This window comes from Eumetopias jubatus, unplaced genomic scaffold (assembly GCF_037043125.1).
Source record: "Eumetopias jubatus isolate StellerSeaLion01/CBP00866 unplaced genomic scaffold, mEumJub1_p1.0 scaffold_16, whole genome shotgun sequence".
Classification (NCBI taxonomy): domain Eukaryota; kingdom Metazoa; phylum Chordata; class Mammalia; order Carnivora; family Otariidae; genus Eumetopias; species Eumetopias jubatus.
In genome coordinates, this window is record NW_028274822.1 from 40,619,786 (window position 1) to 40,642,316 (window position 22,531).

General features: G+C 38.4%; 1 protein-coding gene and 1 long non-coding RNA gene across 4 annotated transcripts in view; one reads left to right on the forward strand and one right to left on the reverse strand.

Moving 5' to 3' along the window:
* Window positions 1–21,948, reverse strand: part of LOC114204956 (uncharacterized) — a 30,827-nt gene extending 8,879 nt beyond the window's left edge. The window contains exons 1-2 of the long non-coding RNA XR_003608289.2: window positions 21,261–21,948; window positions 20,058–20,898 (exon numbers count right to left, since the gene is read on the reverse strand). This is a non-coding gene — a long non-coding RNA (uncharacterized LOC114204956). The remainder of the gene's footprint in view (window positions 1–20,057; window positions 20,899–21,260) is intronic.
* Window positions 21,275–22,531, forward strand: part of TRAPPC8 (trafficking protein particle complex subunit 8) — an 87,761-nt gene continuing 86,504 nt past the window's right edge. For all 3 annotated transcript variants that reach the window (XM_028098147.2, XM_028098145.2, XM_028098146.2), the window contains exon 1: window positions 21,275–21,809. In XM_028098147.2, coding sequence (XP_027953948.1) covers window positions 21,653–21,809 — 157 coding nt within the window. In that variant the 5' untranslated portion in view covers window positions 21,275–21,652. The remainder of the gene's footprint in view (window positions 21,810–22,531) is intronic.

Consider the following 22,531-nt stretch of genomic DNA (forward strand, 5'->3'; position numbering starts at 1 on the left):
CACTCTGAACAGCGTCTAGCCTTTGGTAAGTGCTCTGTAAGTGGGGGCTATCATTATTCAGAGATTTCTACTTGGAATTCTAAGAGTTCAAGCAAAAGTTTCCTTAATCTTACCATATATTTTGAAGTATTGGGAAAAGATTTTAGATCTTTGGACCTTTGGGAATGCCCTACTGAAAGAATTTCATTTTAAAAAATGAGAGAATTTAGGTATATGTAGATTAAGGGACTTGCTCAAGATTCTAAAGACAAAAACAATATCAGGGATTCAGTCTTCTTATAATCTTTAGAGCACTGCATAAATATGCAAGCAATAATATGCAAGCAAAAGTAAGTAAGTACCCAGAGCCAACTTTGGATCACAGATACTATTAACCCTTGTACCCTTTGGTATTTTTATGTACACAGCTTTATTTATTATTTTTAAAAATTATTGTTATGCTTTGTTGTTGTTGTTATTGTTGTTTTGAGACAGAGAGAGACAGTGGTGGGGTGGAGGGGCAAAGGGAGAGAGACAATCTTAAGCAGGCTCCACGCGGGGCTCCATCTCACGACCCTGAGATCATGACCTGAGCCGAAATCAAGAGTTGGATGCTTAACCAACTGAACCACCCAGGTGCCCCTGTACACAGCTTTAAATGCAAGATGAGTTATTCCAAGGTGAGTTTAAATGAGTGACCTGAGTCATCTTACCTTCTGGAAAATGTACTCATTTGTTTTTCCATGCTAGCAACCTTAAGACAATTATCTATACATAGGCAAGGTAGAAGGATTCATTGGGGAAAGCAAACCATATAATTCAAACCAAATGACCTCTTTGGTCTGAACTGTCCAAATAACTATGACTAACTTGGTTGTGTTTTATTTGGTTTGCTTCATTTTGGAAACTGTGGGATCAGCAAGAAAAGTGGATGAAGAAAGAACTGAATTTTCCAAACAATTGTCTCAATTTTCTACAGTGTTAGAAACAGTGTTTGACCCTTAAAATAGATAATAGAAAGTGCTATTAAAGTGTTTTACCCCAAAATAAGGACCCCCTAGATCCTGTCATTTCACTATTACACAAAATTTCCATTTAAATTTTATGTCTGAAAAGTACTGTTATTTTATTTTATTTTATTTATTTATTTGACAGACACAGTGAGAGAGAGAACACAAACAGGGGGAGTGGGAGAGGGAGAAGCAGGCCTCCCGCTGAGCAGGGAGCCTGATGCAGGGCTCGATCCCAGGACCCTGGGACCATGACCCGAGCTGAAGGCAGACACTTAACGACTGAGCCACCCAGGCGCCCCTGAAAAGTACTGTTATTCTTAAGATGTTTACTCTAAGCTGCTATCAGCCAAAACTTGAGAGTTCAGTGTCACTACTGCCCATCAGCAGAAAGCAAGGCTAGCACATTGATTTCTAAATATTTGTCTCAGAGGAGAAAAGGTCTTAGACATGAGGACTCAATTTTCCAACATGCATGCCTTGGATTTAGTCCAAAATATAAACCCTAAAATCACCTATCAGTATGAAATTAATTGAGTTATTACATACAGAAATGAAAAAGTGTAGAGCAAAATCAATTATTAGTTGCCACTATTTAAAAATACTAGAAACCTCTTAAAAGTATTTGTCACGATAGTTGGTGTGAACTAAACTATCAACTACCTTAACTGATATTGACAGAACTCTACACCTAACAACTATAGAGTTGTTCTCTTTGCTTGCACCTTTCAAATTTCTTTTCAAATTCATGTTTACTCATGAATATTGACTCAAAGATGTTGACTCATTAAAAAATATCTAGTGAGTCAATCATAATCATGTAGAAAATGCTATTTGACTACAGCAATATTAAATTAGAAATCACAAACAAGAGATCTTGGTATATTAGGTTGCTCAGGCTGCTACAACAAAATACCACAGAATAGGTGGTTTAAAGATTAAGGTGCCATGGGACGCCTGGGTGGCTCAGTCGGTTGAGTGTCTGCCTTTGGCTCAGGTCATGATTCTGGAGTCCTGGGATCGAGTCCCACGTCGGGCTCCTTGCTCACTGGGGAGTCTGCTTCTCCCTCTGCCCTTCACTCTGCTCATGCTCTCTCTCACTCTCTCTCTCCCTCAAATAAATAAAATCTTAAAAAAAAAAGATTAAGGTGCCAGCAAATTTAGTTTCTGGTGAGTCCTCTCTTCTTGGCTTGTACATAGCCAACTTTGTGCTATGTCCTCATATGGGTGCATGAGAAGAGAGAGGAGAGGGGAGAGGGATCTCTGAAGTCTCTTCTTAAAAGGACACGCTAATTCTATTGGATCAGCGCCCTGCCCTTATGACCTTATTTAACTTTTTTTTTTTAAACCTTCTTTAAGCTTAATTACTTTCTTAGTGTTCCATCTTCAAATATAGCTACACTGGGGGTTAGGGCTTCAACATACGAATTTTGGGAGGACACAAATGTTCAATCCATAATACTTGGAAAACCTCAAATATTTAGAAGTTAAAAAACAAACTTCTAAGTAATCCATAGATCAAATAAGAAATGACAGGGGGAAATTGGAAAAATATTTCAAACTGAGTAACAATGAAAATACAGGATATCCATTCTGGGGAGGATGCAACTAAGGCAGTGCTCAGAGAAACATTTATAGCTTTAAATTCTTTATTATTTTTTTAAAGTTTTATTTTGAGAGAGAGAGAGAGAAAGCATGCACAAACCGGGACAGGCGCAGAGGGAGAGAAGAGAGAGACTCTCCAGCAGACTCACTGCTGAGCATGGAGCCCCAATGCCAGGCTCAATGGGGGGCTCCATCTCACAACTCTGAAATCATGACTCCATCTGAAATCAAGAGCTGGACGCTCAACCGACTGAGCCACCCAGGCACCCCTATAGCTTTAAATTCTTATGTTAAATAGAAGAAAGGTCTGGGGCACCTGGGTGGCTCAGTTGGTAGAGCATGCAACTCTTGATCTCCAGGTGATAAGTCTGAGTCCCACGTTGGGCATAGAGTTTACTTAAAAAAAAAAATTAATAAATAGAAGAAAGGTCTAAAGTCAATGATCTAAGATTCCACCTTAACAATCTTAAAAAAGAAGAGCAAAGCAAACCCTAAAAGTATAGAAGGCAGGAAATAAAGCAAAAAGCAGAAATCAATGTAATAGGAAACTTCAAACAATAGAAAAAGTTAATAAATTTAAGAGCTGATTTTACATTATTCACTAGTAATGCTAAAAAGATTAGCATAATTAGTCAAGCCTTAGAAAAGTAATCAAGGGAAAAAAAGAAATAATACATTACCACTAATAATATGATACAAGAATTACTACCATAGATCCTATAGACATTAAAGTAACAATAAAAAGATACTATTAAAACATTTTATCAATACATTTGATGCATTATATAAAATGAAAGAGTTCCTAGAAAAATATAACTTACCAAAACTGAAAAAGATGAAATAATATTTGAATACCGCTATACAGTAGTCCCCCCTATCTGCAGGGCATATGTTCCAAAACACACAGTGGCTGCCTGAAACTGAAGATAGTACCAAATTCTATGTATCTTAGGTTTTTTGATACATACACACCTGTGATAAAGATTAATTCATAAATTAGGCACAGTAAGATATTAACAACAAGAGCTAATAAAATAGAACAATTATACTAATACTGTAATAAAAGTTATGTGAATGTGGTTTCTCTCTCTCAAAATATCTTATTATATTGTATTCACCCTTCTTATGATGATGTGAGATGATAAAATGCCTATGTGATGAGATGAAGCGAGATGAGTGATGTAAACATTGTGACATAACATTGGGCTACTATTAACCTCTGACATATGGTCAGAGGATCATCTGCTTCCAGACTGCAATGGACTGCAGGTAACTGACACCATGGAAAGCAAAACCAAAGATAAGGGAGAACTACTGTATCTATTAAAGAAATTGACTTTTTCATCAAAAACCTTTTCATGAAGAAAGCCCCAGTTTCATTTGTAAATATTCAAATATTCAAGAAAGAACATCAATCTTACATAAATTCTTTTAGAAATAGACGAAGAAAGAACAGTTACCAATTTGTTTTATGTGGCCAGCATAACCACAAACCAGACAAATATAAAAAATAAATAAAATTAAAGACTAACATCTTTCATGAACACATACTCAAAAATTCTTAATAATTAGTCAATAAAAGCCAATAATATACAAAAAGGATAATACATCATGATCAAGTAGAGTTCTACCCTGGAATGCAAAATTGGTGTAACATTTGAAAATCAGTATAATTCACCATATTAACTGAATAGAGAATAAAAATAACATCATTTCAATAGATGCAGAAAAAAAACTCAATACCAGAAAAAAAAAATCTCAATACCCGTTCATGATTCATTTAACATCTGAACGATGAACACAATCAATGGTGAAATATTGAATGTTTTCCTTCTAAAGTTCAGGACCGAGTAAAGGACACTCTTCTTCATTACTTCTATTCAACCTTGTGATGGAAGTCTTAGTCATTGCATTAAGGAAAGAAAAATAAATATAGGGGCGCCTGGGTGGCTCAGTTGGTTAAGCGACTGCCTTCGGCTCAGGACATGATCCTGGAGTCCCGGGATCGAGTCCCGCATCGGGCTCCCTGCTCCGCGGGGAGTCTGCTTCTCCCTCCGACCCTCTTCCCTCTCGTGCTCTCTCTCTCTCATTCTCTCTCTCTCAAATAAATAAATAAAATCTTTAAAAAAAAAAGAAAAATAAATATAAAACATGAATATCAGGGATGAATAATGCTATCTTTGTCTGTTGATGATATGATTATTTACTTATAAAATGCTAAAGAACATCTGCTAGAAATAAAGGAGTTTAGGGATGCCTGGGTGGCTCGGTCATTGAGGCAGATGCCTTTGGCTCGGGTCATGATCCCAGGGTCCTGGGATTGAGTCCCACATCAGGCTCCTTGCTCAGCGGGGAGCCTGCTTCTCCTCTGCCTGCAGCTCCCCCTGCTTGTGTTCTCTCTCTCTCTCTGACAAATAAATAAATAAAATATAAAAAAAAAAGCTATATACCAATGAATTAAAAAAAAAAGTTTAGGGTGCCTGGGTGGCTCAGTTGGTTAAGCGACTGCCTTCAGCTCAGGTCATGATCCTGGAGTCCCAGGATCGAGTCCCACATCGGGCTCCCTGCTCAGCAGGGAGTCTGCTTCTCCCTCTGATCCTCTTCCCTCTCGTGCCCTCTATCTCTCATTCTCTCTCTCAAATAAATAAATAAAATCTTAAAAAAAAAAGTTTAGCAAGGTCATAAGGTAAAAGGTCAATATACAAAAGTCAATTATATATACATATTTTTAAAGATTTTATTTTTTGACAGAGAGAGTCAGCTTGTTGAGCAGGAAATCCAATGTGGGGCTCAATCCCAGGACCCTGAGATCATGACGTGAGCCAAAGTAAGGCGCTTAACCAACTGAGCCTCCAGGCACCCCTTTGATAAAAATTTTAGAATCAGTTTTACTAAATTTTCTATTTCTGCAAAAAACTTTAATATGCAAAGAACTGTCATCTTTAAAATATGGAGTTCTCGGGGCGCCTGGGTGCCTCAGTTGGTTAAGTGACTGCCTTCAGCTCAGATCATGGTCCTGGAGTTCCGGGATCGGGTTCCGTGTCGGGCTCCCTGCTCAGCGGGGAGTCTGCTTCTCCCTCTGACCTTCCCTCCTCTCATGTGCTCTCTCTCTCTCATTCTCTCTCTCAAATAAATAAAATCTTAAAAAAAATAAATAAAATATGGAGTTCTCAAATCCATAAAGATAGCACAACCTTGATTTATTTGAGTCTTTAATTTTTCTCTGTGATGTTTTGTTATTTTCTGAATATAGGTCTTGGATATCTTTCATTAATTTTTTCCTTAAGTATGTGATGTCTTTTGATGCAATTTTAAGTTACATTGTTTTAACATTTTATTATTTAATTTTTTAGATTGTATTATGTCGTCTTTTTTCTAGTATGTAGAAATACATGTGATTTTTATATAAACTTGTCCTTATATCCAGTAACCTTGCTAAAATCACTTATTGAGTCTACTGGTTGATGCAAAGTTCTGATTTTCATGTGCACAATTATATCATCTGTGGATAATGACAGTTTTATCTCTTTCTTTCCATTCTTTGTGGCTTTTACTTGTTTTTCTTGCTTAATTGCATAGTTTATATCAAGTAAAATGTTGAATAAAAGTGGCGATAGTGGACATCCTTTTCTTTTTCTTAGAAGATTGAGTATTACATCACCAAATATATTTTCTGTAGGAGTTTGGTAGATACCTCTTATCAGATAGTGTATCCTTTTTCCTTATTTGCTGAGAGTTTTTAGCATCAATAGGTATTTTCATATGAAAGAATATTAAATTTTACCAAATGCTTTTTGGGATCAATTGAAATTATTGAATGATTTCTCTCCTTTGTTTTGTTATTGTGGTAGATTATAATGATTGGTTTTACAAATGTTAAATGAACTTTACACTCCTTGGAATAAACCCAATTTGGTCATTGTGTCAACACCTATATCTATATGAATTTGATTTGTTAATATTTTATTTATAATTTTTGCACCTATGTTTATGAATAAACCAGAGTTTCCTTGTTTTTGTAATTGACTGTCAGGTTTTGATACCAATGTTATGGTGGTCAGATAAAATGAGCTGGGAAGTGTTCTCTCTTTTTCACTTACCTGGAAGAGTTTAGGATACATTTTTTTGAATATGTTTGATAGTATTTACTAATAATGCCACTTGGGACTGAAGTTCGCTCTGTGAGATTTTTTTTAAATTACAGATGCAATTTCTTCAATAGTATAATATTATACATATATTCTGTTTCTTTTGGTTTCCATTTTGTAAGGGATTTGTTTCATCTAAATATTCAAATGTATTGACACAATTCATTCTCTCTTTATCCTTTTAATGTCTTCCACATCTTTTTGTCTGCTTTTTCATGACTATATTTGCACCTTCTATCTTTTTTCTTGTTAAATCTTGCAAAGGGTTTTGTTTTCTTTTAAAGATTTTATTTGAGAGAGAGAGAGTGCACGCACGTGCTTCCGCGCACAAGCGGGGGAGGGGCAGGCAGAGGGACAGGGAGAAGTAGACTTCCTGCTGAGCAGGGAGCCCAATGAGATGCTGAGATGCCTGCAAAGTGGGGCTCAATCCCAGGGCCTGAGATCACGACCGGAGCCAAAGGCAGATGCTTAATCTTAACCGACTGAGCCACCCAGGCAACCCTACAAAAGATTTAATAAAAACTTCAAAGATAAACATTTTGCTTTGTTGAATTATCCCAATTTGTTTTCTATTTTTTTATTTCTGATCTTATCTGTATTAGGTTCCTTCTTATTTTCTTTAGATTTAATTTGCTAATTTTCTTTTAGCTTCTTTAAATAGTTGACTGCCAGCATTTCTTATTTGTAAATATTTGTCTTTTTTTTTTTTTAACTTTTTATTTATTTATTCATGAGAGACAGAGAGAGAGAGAGAGAGGCAGAGGGAGAAGCAGGCTCCCAAGGAGCAGGGAGCCCGACGCAGGACTCGATCCCAGGACCCTGGGATCATGACCCGAGCCGAAGGCAGATGCCCAACCATCTGAGCCACCCAGGCGCCCTAAATATTTGTCTTTTTAAAAAAGATTTTATTTATTTATTTGACAGCGAGAGAGAGAGAGAGAGAGAGAGAGTGAGAGAGAGAGAGAGAGGAAGCACAAGCAGGGGGAGTGGGAGAGGGAGAGGCAGGCTTCCCGTGGATCAGGGAGCCTGATGCGGGGCTCGATCCCAGGACCCTGGGATCATGACCTGAACCGAAGGCAGATGCTTTAACGACTGAGCCACCCAGGCGCCCTAAATATTTAAGTCTTAAATTTCCCTCTAAGCACTACTTCAGCTGAGTTCCATAACTTTGAAATGATATATTTTCATTAGCATTTAGCTCAGAATATTTTTCATTCTGATTTCTTATTTGGCCAGGAGTTATTTAGAAGTATGAAATTTCCATGCATTTGTGGATTCACATTTACCTTTCTGTTATTTATTTCTAGCTTAATTTCTTTGTAGTCAGAGAACATACTCTCTATGATTGTAATCTTTGATATTTGATTTTTTTAAAGGATTTATTTATTTATTTGACAGAGAAAGAGTATGAGCAGGGGAGAGGAGCAAGGGGAGAGGAGAAGCAGCCTTCCCCCTGAGCAGGGTGCCTGATGTGGGACTCCATCCCAGGACTCTGGGATCATGAGCTGAGCTGAAGGCAGATGCTTAACCGACTGAGCCCCTAGGCACCCAATATTTGATTTCTTGATTTCTCACAAGCATACGATTTATTTGAATAATTTTTCCATGTGTATTTGAAAAGAATGTGTATTCTACAGTTGTTGGACTATATTTTATGTAATGATTAGGTCAATTTTGTTAATTGCCTTATTCAAATATTAAATAACCTTACTGACCCTTTTCTGCTTGTTTTATCAGTTATTAAAAAGATTTGTCTGTTTTTCCCCTAATCCTTCAAATATTAGCTTTGTATATTTTGAGGTTGTATTATTAGGCAAACAACTTCATTTTTATTCTATTTTTAAATTAAATTAAATTTTATTTTATTTTAAGAACATTTAACATGAGGGCGCCTGGGTGGCTCAGTTGGTTAAGCGACTGCCTTCGGCTCAGGTCATGATCCTGGAGTCCCGCATCAGGCGCCCTGCTTAGCAGGGGGTCTTCTTCTCCCTCTGATCCTCTTCTCTCTCATGCTAGCTCTCATTCTCTCTCTCTCAAATAAATAAAATCTTTAAAAAAATAAAAAAAAGAACATTTAACATGATATCTATCCTCTTAACAAATGTTTAAGTGTGCAATATATTATTGATGACCATATGTGCAGCAAATCTCTAGGGCATATTCATCTTGCTTGGCTGAAACTTTATGCTCATTTATTAGTAACTCCCCATTTCTTCCTCCCTTCCGCCCCTGTCAACCACCACTTCACTCTTTGCTTCTGTGAATTTTTAGATAACTCACATAAGAGAAATCATACAGTATTTGTTTTTCTGTGGTTGGCTTATTTCATCTACCAAAATGTCCTCAAGATTCATCCATGTTGTTGCATGTTGCAGAATTTTCTTCTTTTTAAGGCTGAATTATATTCCACTCTATGTATATACTATATTTTCTTTATTCATTCATCAGTCAGTGGACATTTAGTTTATTTCCTTTTTTTTTTTAAAGATTTTATTTATTTATTCATGAGAGACAGGAGAGAGAGAGAAAGAGAGAGAGGCAGAGGGAGAAGCAGGCTCCCCACTGAGCAGGGAGCCCGATGTGGGACTTGATCCCAGGACCCTGGGATCATGACCCGAGCCGAAGGCAGACGCTCAACCATCTGAGCCACCCAGGTGCCCCCACATTTAGTTTATTTCCACATCTTGCCTGTTGTGAATAGAGCTATGTGGGACATTAATGTGCTAACATTTATTCAAGATCCTAACTTTAATGTTTTTGTATGATTTCCCAGAAGTGGGATCTTTGGATCATGTTGCAATTCTGTTTTTAATTTTTTGAGGAACTTCCATACTGTTTTCCATTGTAGCTGCACCATTTTGCATTTCCAGCAACAATGTACAGAGTTCTACCTTCTTCATATCCTTGCCGACACTTGTTGTTTGTTTTTCTGATAATAGCCATCCTGACAGGTATGAGGTGTTACCTCATTTTGGTTTTGATTTGCATTTCCTTGATGATTTGTAACATTCAGCACATTGTCATATGCGTGTTGATCACTTATATATATTTTTGAGAAATGTCTATTCAAGTCCTTAGCCCATTTTATTAGTTATTAGTTTCTTTGCTATTGAGTTGTAGGATATATTAGATGTATGGTTTGCAAATATGTTCTCCCATCTCATATGTTGTCTTTTCACTCTATTGGTTCCTTTGCAGTGATTCCTTTATAGTGGAATTTTGCAGCTGAAACTATTTGAAAATAATCTCAAAATAAATCTCTGTTTTCTACCTGAATCTCTAAGTGATTATGCCTTTGTAATAATCTCTCTTCATCTGTCTTTTACATTTCTTTTCTTAATGCCTCCTCTTTCCTACTCTGCATCACATCTCTGAAGATTACACAGGAGATATTAGTGAACTAGACTTGTGTCTTGATGGTCAAGTATAGTTCAGAACCATGGAGAGCAGCCCACTTGGTTGAAACTTTCAGTAGTCATGATATGACTATAGACGGATTGTTGGCCTTATTCTAAACCAATTTATGCAGGACTATGAACACTTCCATAGCTCTTGATACATGCCACTAAACTGCTTTTCAAAAGTGGGACATTAATTTACAGAGCTGCCAAGTAAAACTTCCATGATTTCTCTCTTTATAGCCTTCTCTCATCTTACATGGGTGATGAAATGAGTGCCTACTTTGTACTTGCTCTCAAAAAACTAAAAATTTAGATGCGGGAACAAATAAGAAAACAAATGATTATACAATGAGATAGATTTTATATTAAAGTATGCTATGAGACATGTAGAAGTACACATTATTGCTAAACTTGAAAGTCAGAATTGTATCTCATGAGAAGGTGAAATTTGAGCAGAATGCATTTGAGGGGCAAGAGACTGGTGGGAGGACAAAGGTGAGGTCAAAATATATCCTACTATGTCATGTCAGGACTATGACATAGTAGGTGAGGTCAAAATATATCCTACTATGTCATGCCCCCCATAGGGAGTCACTGACAATTTTTATGGAAGTGAATTACATGTTTAGATATGCATTTTAGAGAGTTCACTCTAGAGAATAATTGAAGCTGGGCAAGACTGGAAGTTTCTGAAAGAGCAATTAATGAGCTATTGAAAAATTGAGGTGAGGTGTAATGAAACAGGAAAGTGAGGCAATAACTGAGGATGGAAAGAAGTGGGACTGATTTGAGATATACATAAAAACAAAAAGATAGAAGGGAAGATTTATCATAAATATAACAAAAAGCAAATATGTTTCTCACTGAAAGGCTTTATAGAAACTATATATGAGAAACATGTGGAGAGGGGCAGAGGGAAAAGGAGAGAGAAACCCAAGCCGACTCCGCACTCAGCGTGGAGCCTGATGTGGGGCTCAATCCCACAACTCATGCAATCATGACCTGAGCCAAAAGTCTGATGCTCAACTGACTACACTATCCAGGCACCCCAAAACATATTTGCTTTTTATTATGTTTATGATAAATCTTTCTTCCTGTCATGTTATTTTCTGAATATTACATTTTTTGCTAAATAATAGTTTTAAATTTTGAAGTAGTAAAATTTACTGATTGCTTCTTTTGTGATTCCTCATATTCTTAATTTTAGAATTGAATTTACAGATTAATTTGGGAAGAACTGTCATCTTCACAGTGTTGAGTCCATAATAAAAGTATATCTATTTACTTAAGTATTCTTTTAAATTATTTAGTTTTTCAAAAAAAATAGTTTTTCAATAAAGTTTTGTAGTTTTCTTCCCAAAATACTTCCATGTTTTAAAAATTATATGTGTCATACACATAAATATATATTATATATATATTCCAATAAGGTCAAATATTTAATTGCTATTGAAAAATGTATCTTTTCAAATGTCTATTTTCTAGGTATCTGTTGTTGATATGTAAAAGCACAATTGATTTTTTGATCTTTTATCTAGCAAACCTGTAGAACTCTTTCTGTTGTAAATAATTTTTCTATGATAATAAAAAAAATTTTCTCTCTAAATAATATCGTCGGGGCTCCTGGGTGGCTCAGATGGTTAAGTGTCTGCCTTTGGTTCAGGTCGTGATCCTGGGGTCCTGGGATAGAGTCCCCCATCAGGCTCTCTGCTCCTTGGGGGGCCTGCTTCTTCCTCTGCCTCTCTCTCTCTCTCTCTCTCTCTCTCTCTCTCTGTCTCTCATGAATAAATAAAATCTTTTAAAAAAATAATATCATCGGCCAAATAATGACTTATTTTACTTTTCTTTCTGATCCATAAACCATATATTTCTTTCTTTCCTTACTATGCTAACAAGACCTTCAGTATTATGCTGAATAGGAGCAATGATAGTGTGCATTCTTAACAAAGAAGGCTATTTATCAAGAGGACTTACAATACCAAATGTTAATGCACCAAATAGAGAGCTTCAAATTACATAAAGCAAAAACTGGTAGAACTGAAATGAGGAATGGACCAACACACAATTACAGTCAGAGATTTTCAGATTTCTCTCGCAATAATTAATAGATGTAAACCAAAAAATCCACTTTAAGTCTAAAGAAACAGAGGATAGATGTAAGATATGAAAATAGACAGAAGGACAGTGCTGTGGGTTCAAATGCATCAGGAAAGAGATGTGTTGAAGTCCTAACCTCTATATTTATAAATGTGAAAATAGTTGAAAATAGGATCTTCACAGATGTAATCAAGTTAGATGAGGTCATATTGAATTACAGTGGGCCCTAAATTCAATAAGTCATGTCTTTATAAGGAGAGAGATTTGAAGACACAGAGACATAGGGAAGAAATCCACGTGGTAACAGTCAGAGGCTAGAGTTGCCACAAGCCAAGGAATGCCAAGGATTGTCAGTATCCAACATAAGCTAGAAAAGGGAAGAGGAAGAAGATTCTGCTCTAGAGCCTTCCAAGGGAGAATGGCCCTGCTGACACCTTGATTTTGGCCTTCTAGACTCCAAAGCTGCGAGAAAATAAATTTCTGTTGTTTTAAGTCACTCAGTTTGTGACAATTATCTTAGAATTTTTTGTTACAGCAGCCCTAAGAATAAACAGATAATAATAAGATAACATAAATATAACAGATAGATATAAGAATACAAGGCAAAGATATAAAAGACTTGAAGAACATGACCAATCAATGTTACCTAATTAACATTTAGAAAACACCCTCCCAACAAAAGCAGAATACCTAATTTTTTTCAAGTATGCACAGAACATTTACCAAGACAGACCATATTCTGAGCCTTAAACCAACTCTCAATAATTTAAAATCATTCATTCATACAATGTTTTGACCACAATGGCATTAAGTTACAAATCAATACTAGAAACAGATCCGAAAAATCCCAAATATCTGAAAAATAACTGAAATTTTCACTGATTGAGATAACCTTCTAATTCAGGAGTATGGATTTGAATGTGATATCTTTAAAAAAATTTTTTTTAAAGATTTTTTATTTATTAAGAGACACAGAGAGAGAGAGGCAGAGGGAGAAGCAGGCTCCCCGCTGAGCAGGGAGCCTGATGCGGGACTCGATCCCAGGACCTTGGGATCATGACCTGAGCCAAAGGCAGACGCCCAACCATCTGAGCCACCCAGGCACCCTAAAAAAATTTTCTAATTAGGTTATTCTTGTTCATTGCTATTGATTTTATGAATTTAGGACCCTTTCTTGAATACTTTTATTAATTCTCATGGGTTTTTTTTCAGTAAAATTTGTCTAGGTTTTCTGAGTATATAACAACCTGTTTTTCTTTCCCAATATTTACACTATTTATTTTTATTTCATTTGCCTCAATTTTCAGAATATTAAATATTAATAGTAATTAACAGCGCTTTGTTTCTGATTTACAGAATGCTCCTGATGTTTATCAACTTCTCAAAGAGATCTGTGATCCTAAAAGTTAAGAACAATTGTTTAGAATCATGAGTTACTAGCATTGATACAATCCTTAATCTATAGGAGATGATTCTTGAGATCATAAAGGTAAGTGACTAGTGTTCCAAGATCTTACAACTAGACACTGGAAGAACCATGACTAGAATTTCTTTCCATTTATGGTTTTGTTGTTACCAGACTTTATAACACAAATTGTAATGCTTTTCCTCATCTCTCTTTTTTTTAATTGCAAATTATTGCAGGTGCACTTTTTAAAGTAACAAGTGTATTGAGATATAATTCATGTAACATACAATTCACCCACTTAAATTACACAAAGCAGTGGCTTTTTAGCACGTTCACAGAGTTATGCATCATCATCACAATTATCTTAGAATATTTGTATTACCCCAAAAAGAAGCCTGGCAGTCCTTAGCCATAACCTTCCAACTCTTCCATTCCTCCTCTGCTCTCTGCCCCCACCCCTAACCTATTTTCTATCTTTATAGATTTACCTATTCTGGATATTTCATATAAATGGAATCATATGTGGTCCTTTATGACTGGCTTCTTCCATGTAGCATGTTTTCAGGGTTCATCTTTGTAACATGTATCAGTAATATTAATATTCTGTTACATGATATATACTTATTCATTCATCAGTTGATGAACATTTGGACTGTTTCCACTCTTAGGCTATTGCAAATAATACCATTATGAATGTTCATATACAAGTTTTTATGTGGACATACATTTTCATTTCTCCTAGGAGTAAAAGTGCTGCATCATATGGTAACTCTGTTTAGTAGTTGAGAAACCCTGTTTTTTTTTAAAAGATTTTATTTATTTATTTGAGAAAGAGAGAGCACACGAGAGGGGGGAGGGTCAGAGGGAGAACCAGACTCCCTGCTGAGCTGGGAGCCCGATGCGGGACTCGATCCTAGAACTCCAGGATCATGACCTGATCCGAAGGCAGTCGCTTAACCAACTGAGCCACCCAGGCGCTCGAGAAACTGTTTAAGGAGCTGTTTTCCAGACCACGGCACCACTTTAACCTTCTCACCAGCAGTATAAGAGGGCTTGAATGTCTTTCTTTTTTTTTTTTTAAACATTTTATTTATTTATTTGACAGAGAGAGACACAGTGAGAGAGGGAACACAGCAAGGGGAGTGGGAGAGGGAGAAGCAGGCTCCCCGCCGAGCAGGGAGCCCAGTGCAGGGCTCAATCCCAGGACCCCAGGATCACGACTCAAGCGAAGACAGACGCTTAACGACTGAGCCACTCGGGCACTCCAGAAGGCTCAAATTTCTCCACATCGTTCTCTCACTTGCTATTCTTTGTTCTTTGATTATAGCTATCCTACTGGGCGTGAAGTGGTGTTTTAGTATGGTTTGATTTTCATTTCCCTGATGATTAATGATGTTGAACTTCTTTTCATGTGCTTATTGCCTATTTATTATCTTTCTTTGGAGAACCATCTATTCATATCCTTTGCCCATTTTTTTTAACTTTGAGAATATTTAAATGTTTATTGACAGTTCAAGCTTCCTCTTTTGTGAAATGACTGTCACTTGTCTATTTTTCCATTGTATTGTTTCCTTTTTTTCTTATTAATCATAGTTCTTTAGTGTAAATATGTATCTTTTCACATTTGTAGCTTGTATTTTTGCTATCTTTGTGGTCTTTTGATGAAAAGAAGTTCTTTTTTTATTTTTATTTTTTTAAAGATTTTATTTATTTATTTGACGGAGAGAGACACAGAGAGGGAACACAAGCAGGGGGAGTGGGAGAGGGAGAAGCAGGCCTCCCGCCGAGCAGGGAGCCCGACGTAGGACTCAATCCCAGGACCCTGGGATCATGACCGGAGCCGAAGGCAGACGCTTAACGACTGAGCCACCCAGGTGCCCCGAAAAGAAGTTCTTAAATTCAATTATCAATCTTTTCTGTTAGGATATCCACTTTTGGAATCTTGTTTTAGAAATCTGCCCTTCCCAGGGGTGCTTGGGTGACTCTGTCGCTTAAGCATTCAACTCTTGAGTTTGGCTCAGGTCATGATCTCGGGGTCGTGAGATAGAGCCCTGCATGGGGCTCCATGCTTGGCATGGAGTTTGCTTGAGATTCTCTCTCTTCCTTTCCCTCTGCCCTTCCCCCTGCTCTCTAATTAAACAAATAAAATCTTAAAAAAAAAAAAAGATGTGCCATATAGCGTTTCAGTGTACAGCATATTAAAACAGATTCAAGAGGCAGATTACCTAAGTTCAAATCACAGCTCTGAGACAATTTAACTAACCTCTTTTGCCTCAGTTTCCTCATTTATAAAATGGATGATATTAACCATGTCTACTACATAGGGCTGTTAGAAGGAAGAAGAGTTGGCATATGTAAAATGCTTAAAACTATAGCAGGCATGTAATAAACATCAAGTAAGGTTTGCTACTATTATTTGCATCTTTTCTCTACCTGATCTGATTTTTTGAATGAATTGGGTTTTTGTTCCAGAGATAACCAATTATTAAAGCACCGTTTTTCGAATAATTTATCCTTTCTGCATTGCTTTGTTCATGTTTCAAGTTGGTCTATCTTGCAGCTCTCTATTCTATTCCATTGGCCTACTCAACTATGCCTGTCTTTTAATAACTGTGTTATAACCTTAGTATGTCTGGCTTGCTGGTAGAATAAATCCCTTGGTATTTGCCTTCAAAATTATCTAACTATTCTTAGACCTTTGCTGTTAAATACGGATTTTAGGATTAGTTTGTCAAATTCCATAAAATCTCTGTGGGTATTCTGATTGAAATTGCATTGAACCTATAGATTAATTTTGGTAGAATTGACATCTTTATGGTGCCTCTGCCACTACCAATGAGAGCATAAATTAAAGTTCTCCAAAAACATGTTTTCTCACACAATACACTTTCAGATAGAATTCTTGCAAGTATATGTCTAGCTGACCAAAACCAAGTCAAATGATGATGCCTTAAGTCTAAGAGCTAAAAATAGGAGTTCTGCCTTCTACTTCTGGGAAAGCAAATGAAGAGATGAATAGCCACATATATATGATGAAGGTACCTATATATATCTAGTTCACTATATCATTCCCAAATGAGTATACTTTTTAAAAAAACATTTTATTCATTTATTTGAGAGGGGGTGGAGCACAAGCAGGGAGAGGGGGAGAGGGAGAGGGAGAAGCAGACTCCCCCCTGAGCAGTGAGTCCAATGACACAGGGCTTGATCCCAGGACCCTGGAATCATGACCTGAGCAAAAGCGAGACACTTAACTGACTAAGCCACCCAAGCACCCCTAAAATGAGCAAAATTTTGTTTCTTCCTTTTGTTTTAAGATTTATTTATTTATTTTAGAGAGACAGAGCAAGCTAGTACAGGGAAGGGCAGAGGGAGAGGGAGAGAGAAATTTTAGCAGACTCCTCACTGAGCTTGGGGCCCAACATAGGGCTCAATCTCGACTCTGAGATCATGACCTGAGCCAAAACCAAGAGTTGGAAGCTTAACTGATTGCACCACCCAGGGGCCCCTTGTTTCTTCCTTTTGAAATCCTCTAAATTTTGCTTATTTTTTTCTTCTTTAGCTGCTCTTATAGAAAGCTAGAGAAGTATTGAATAGAAACAGTGATAATGGACATCTTTGTTTTATCCTGACTTTAAAGTAAATGATTCTTATATTTCACCATTGAGTATAATATGGATTTTTGCTACATTTTTACCCAGTTTTTGGAAGTATTAATATCTCATTTAAAAGCAAATAGTAAAAAAAAAGCAAACATTAATATTATCCCTTATTTTAGAAGCATAAGGGAGAAAAATATTTATAAAAGATTTTTACCTGCAGATTTAATTAGAGAAGACTCATATGGAGCTTAAAAACCTCTAAGTATAAAAATAGAATTATGGGCTTTGGAGTACAACACTGCAGTTATGATTCATCTTTAAAATAATCAGGAAATGGGTGTCATGTTAATTTTAGAACATTAATAAATAATCTTAAAACATCCAGTGCAGTAAATAAAATAAAAAATGTGGGCCAATATATGGATTACATATTTAAGTCGTTTTCCCCCCTAGGGTTTTAAAGTAACATAATGTAAAATCTTTGAGCTTAAAAAACTTTTAACGTATAAATATGCTTGGCATCCCCTGACCTCTAAAGCTCTGATATACAGGTAGGTATTACCTATGTGATGACTATGCACTCAGTAATTAAGAGTGGTTTTTACCGGGTTTTAAAGCCAATACTCAATAGCACCATCTATTGTTGACACAGTGAAATTTAATAATAGTGGAAAGATTCTCAGATCTTCACATTGAAACAAATACAAGATATCTTCTAGCCCCAACTTTCTAAGCTTACAGATAAAGAATGTGAGGCTCAGAAAAGATAAGGGACTTGTCAAAAGCCACAGATTTCTTGCTAAAACTATGTATGCTGTTGCAAACTAAAACTTGTGGAGGTGATTTCAAAGGAAGGAAACATGGAAAAGCAATTTATCCTAGTGATCAAGTCTCTAGGGTTAAACTGTGCTGGTTTTGTTCCTGGCTCCAGTGCTGATTATCTTTGGGCAAATTAATTAACTGATCTGTGCTTCAGTTTCTACATCTGAAAATTGGCAATGCATGTACTTCTCAGGGTTTGTGTCAGAAGCAGAAGTAGTAGAGAACATCAAGCATTGTGCTTGGTAGATAGTGACCAATAAAGGTGATATTATTTCTATTCACAAGTGGTAGCACTCCTTTGAACCCCCTCTATGACTTCAGCGTCTGTGTTCTTTAAACTTGACTTTACCAGCCATCAGAAGAGAATGGCAATACCATACACACAAAATAAAACAATCAATGAATGTCTGATAACACAGTATAGATATAAATATAAGCCCATTGGCTTAGCAGGTTTTACAGCATTCTTTTATTTTGGGGAGAGAAGGAAGCTGGTTCTCATATTTAATACTGGAAAAAAGGTCCTTAGTTGTTTGTGTTGTTACTATTTTGTCCAACAAGTTGCCTCTCTTTTAGTGATAGACCCTATCCTCTTGACTTCAAGGGTGGGCACATGGCCAAAGCCTGGACAATCATAGCCATCTAATTTTTCCTGGACACAGTGAATAGTCGAGAGGACGTGTGATAAAAAAGGGCCAGTGTCCAGAGGAATCAGAGAAACGAGAGATGTGTGGTATCATGGACCCCATACAAATACATTCCGCAGGATACCTCATTCCTAATAGAGTGTGGTGGACACCCTTGGACTTTTTATTTATTTATCTATCTATTTATTTATTTACTTACATATTTTATTTATTTATTTGACAGAGAGACACAGTGAGAGATGGAACACAAGCTGGGGGAGTGGGAGAGGGAGAAGCAGGCTTCCCGCTGAGCAGGGAGCCCAATGTGGGGCTCCATCCCAGGACTCCAGGACCGTGACCTGAGCCGAAGGCAGACGCTTAACGACTGAGCCACCCAGGTGCCCCACCCTTGACTTTTTAAATAATATTCCCTCTCCTCCTCTTCATTTAACAAGAGAAGCCTATGTTTTGCAGTCTCTGTTGGAGATATGTGTGATCCTGAGACTCACTGAGGCCAGTGGAATGTGAGTGAAATTTTTGAATGCCACTAATACAATTTGATCCTAAACCATTAATCATGTGCTTTTCCATTCTCTTTTCTCCATCCTGCAGCCTGGAAAGCAGATGTGGCAGTGACTCAGCATTAAACTTTAGATGAGGACAACACTTTAGAAGATGAACACCTTAGAAGACGAGGAGAGAATGGGAAGAAATAGTTTTTTACAGTGAGTTACTTACTGGAAACACTATGTGTGAATGTGGTGTTAGACTGTAAAGTCAATGCATAAGACAAAAATCCATTTCGGGTCAGCCATAAAAAGGAATGAAATACTGACACATGAACGAACCTTGAAAACATTATGCTAAGTGAAGGAGGTCAGACACAAAAAGTGACATATTGTATGATTCCATTTATATGTAATGTTCAGAATAAATAAATCTATAAAGACAGAAAGTAGATTAGTGATTGCCCTGGGCTGAAAGGGGTGAGGGGTAGACAGGGACTGCTAATGAGTACCAAGCTTCTTTTTAGGGTGATGACAATGTCCTGGAATTAGATAGAAGCAATGGTTGTGCCACTTCAAATATACTAGAAGCCACTGAAATGTACACTTTAAAGGGGTGAATTTTATGGAATATAACTATCTCAAAAAATTCATTCAGGCTAAATTACTCTTCAAAGTCCTTTCTCAGAGAGCCTAATACAACTAGTTTTAACTTTAGTGTAAAAAATATGTTGCCTTTTTAATTCTTACTTTGAGCTGAGTGCTAAATATAGTATGCTTGCACTGAGGAGTCCTCTTAACCAAAGGAAAAAAAATATATGTAATATATATATATAACTTGAGTCATACTCACTTGTACGGGATTCTCACATAAGGGATTGAGATCTGAGGTATTCAAAAGGAAATGCGTGCTCCTGGGGATACAAGAATTTCCAAGAGGTGCTCAGGCACAAATAGTTTTAAAATGAATTTCCAGATCCTCAACTTGCACGTTATCTTTTCTAAACTGATTTGTGGCTTAGCTGTCAAGTCATTATGTCCTTTTGTCCTTTCTTACCTCCCATCTCTCTATTTACAAGAGGAAGGTATACCTCTTGCTTGTTATAAATTCTTATTACGGTAAAAACCTCAAGGCGCCAAACAATCCGACAATTTGAAATACTCGTGTTGGGAAAGCCAGGGTACCATAAAATCGCGATAGAGCGTTGTATTTTTCCTTGCTTTATATTTTTGGCAAACAATTCAGAAGGGATTCAAGCAATTCCGTGACACGATGGTAGAATCCCTTTCATTCACTTCTACTTACGTAAAGAACAATCTATAAAAAGGAATGCTAAGAACGGAAGCCAGTTTAGGACTCCATTTGGTAAACAATTACTGGCTTCTCACCTCTACGGCTACGAAGAAAACCTCCCGGCATAGTGAAATAAAGGACGAGGCTGCGGACGACAGACTCAGACGTTTGCAAGCATACTCTTTCCCTGCGACCAACAAAAACGCAGTAGCGCGAGTTTTCCGTTACACTCGCGTTAATGGCAGCATACACATTTCTGTTCACTGGTTGCGTCCACGTTCGTTCGTGGTAGTCCTCTTCTAAAAGCATGCTTGTGTTCAAGTGATACCAGGTCTGTTCAGGCCGGCGCCACGGGAACCACTCTTCCGTGAGCAGGTGCCCCTTGCCGTTCTACCGGGAGCTCGGGAAGCAGAGCGAAAGCCACATTATTTGCCTATTGTTTCTAGGGGGCTCCAAACAGACCCGGCTCGCGTGGAAGGCGAGCGAGCACCCCCACCACTGTGACAGACGGATCTCGAACGTTGACCTGTGCGCTCGCCCCCCAGCAGCTCTCTTGGTTTTGCCAATGGCCCGCCTGAAAACCAGGCCTAAAGTCGCGCGACTCCTGCTTTGGCTCCGCCCACCGCGTTGGTAGCCCCGCCCCTCCCCGTAGGGGTCCACCCACCCCACCATTTCCGGCGCCAGCCTTCCCACCGGCCTCCGTCGCTCTTCACTTCCCTCTCCTCGGCTCTTTCCCCCCGCCCCCATCGACTCCTTTAATACCGTCACGTGAAGGGCGAGCGCGGGGCCTGTCGGGACGGGTACTGCCGGTGGGTCAGGGTTCGGCCTCAATATGGCGGTTCCGGTCGGGCAGTGACCAAGGCTTTGCCGTCGGGAGGATTAACTGGCGATTGTCGGCGTCTCCACCTATCGGGGTGGAATGCGAGGACGCCGGGGCGAGCCCTGAGGAGCGGCGGTGCCGGGGAGGGGTCGGTGTTGTGTGCCCGGGAGCCGAGGCAGCGGCGTCTGTTCCTTCTATTGGTCTCAAGGCTTCAGTGCGGGGCCCCGCCCGGCCGGGCTAGGCCGGCGGGCGGCGGCAGTAGCTGCTGCAGCCGCAGGATCAGCCTCTGAGAGTGGGCCGGAGGGCGGGCGCCGCCGCTGCTTGTGCCGCGGCGATGGCCCAGTGTGTACAATCAGTGCAGGAGCTAATCCCGGACTCCTTCGTCCCCTGTGTCGCCGCTCTGTGCAGCGACGAAGCCGAGCGGCTCACTCGTCTCAATCACCTTAGCTTCGCGGAGTTGCTTAAGCCCTTCTCTCGCCTCACTTCGGAGGGTATGTGGTCTCCTCCCTTTTTCACTGTGCTCCCTCAAAGCCGGGCCGGGAGAAGGAAGTTGGGAGCGGGCAGGGAAGAAAAGGGCGATGTTTACATCTTGGAGCCGGTAGAGTGGCGTCTGGGGCTAGGGCCCCGCGGTGTCTCCGGCGGCGGCTGGGGGAGGGGCCATGAGTGAGGTTGTCAAGACAGCGCGGTCCTAACCTCCAGTTTTTCTGGGCACTTTCCTTCTTCCCGGGACAAGCCGAGCTGCTCGGTAATTAGAGGAAAGAAAAACATGAACCCCAGAGAAGGGCGTTGAGACGGTTTTCAACGGCCATAGGGAGGGAATTAGAGAGTTGCAAGGCGGGTAAGGGTAGGAAGATGCTGCCTCTTAAACCGATGTCTTAGTAAAGAAGACGAATCATCTTCCTCTGGGTGTTAAACTGGACTTTCAAAGTTGTCTTGAATATTACATTCTTCGGGTAATGGGGTCTGTCTCTAAGCTTCTGTTTAGTTATTTCATGTATTTTCTTTGAAAATATAAACATTTTAGTAGGTATATAACATTTAACGTCTTCCCAAAAAATGTTATGAAAATAATAACTTGTAATAGCATTTTGCTTGATGGACGAGGAAGTAAGGACAAGTTGTAATTAATCTAGATTGTTGGAGTTGAATAGATTTATAGGAATGGAAAAGTCCTAAAATTTAGCTTTTCAGATAAAAGTTTAATTAACAGGAG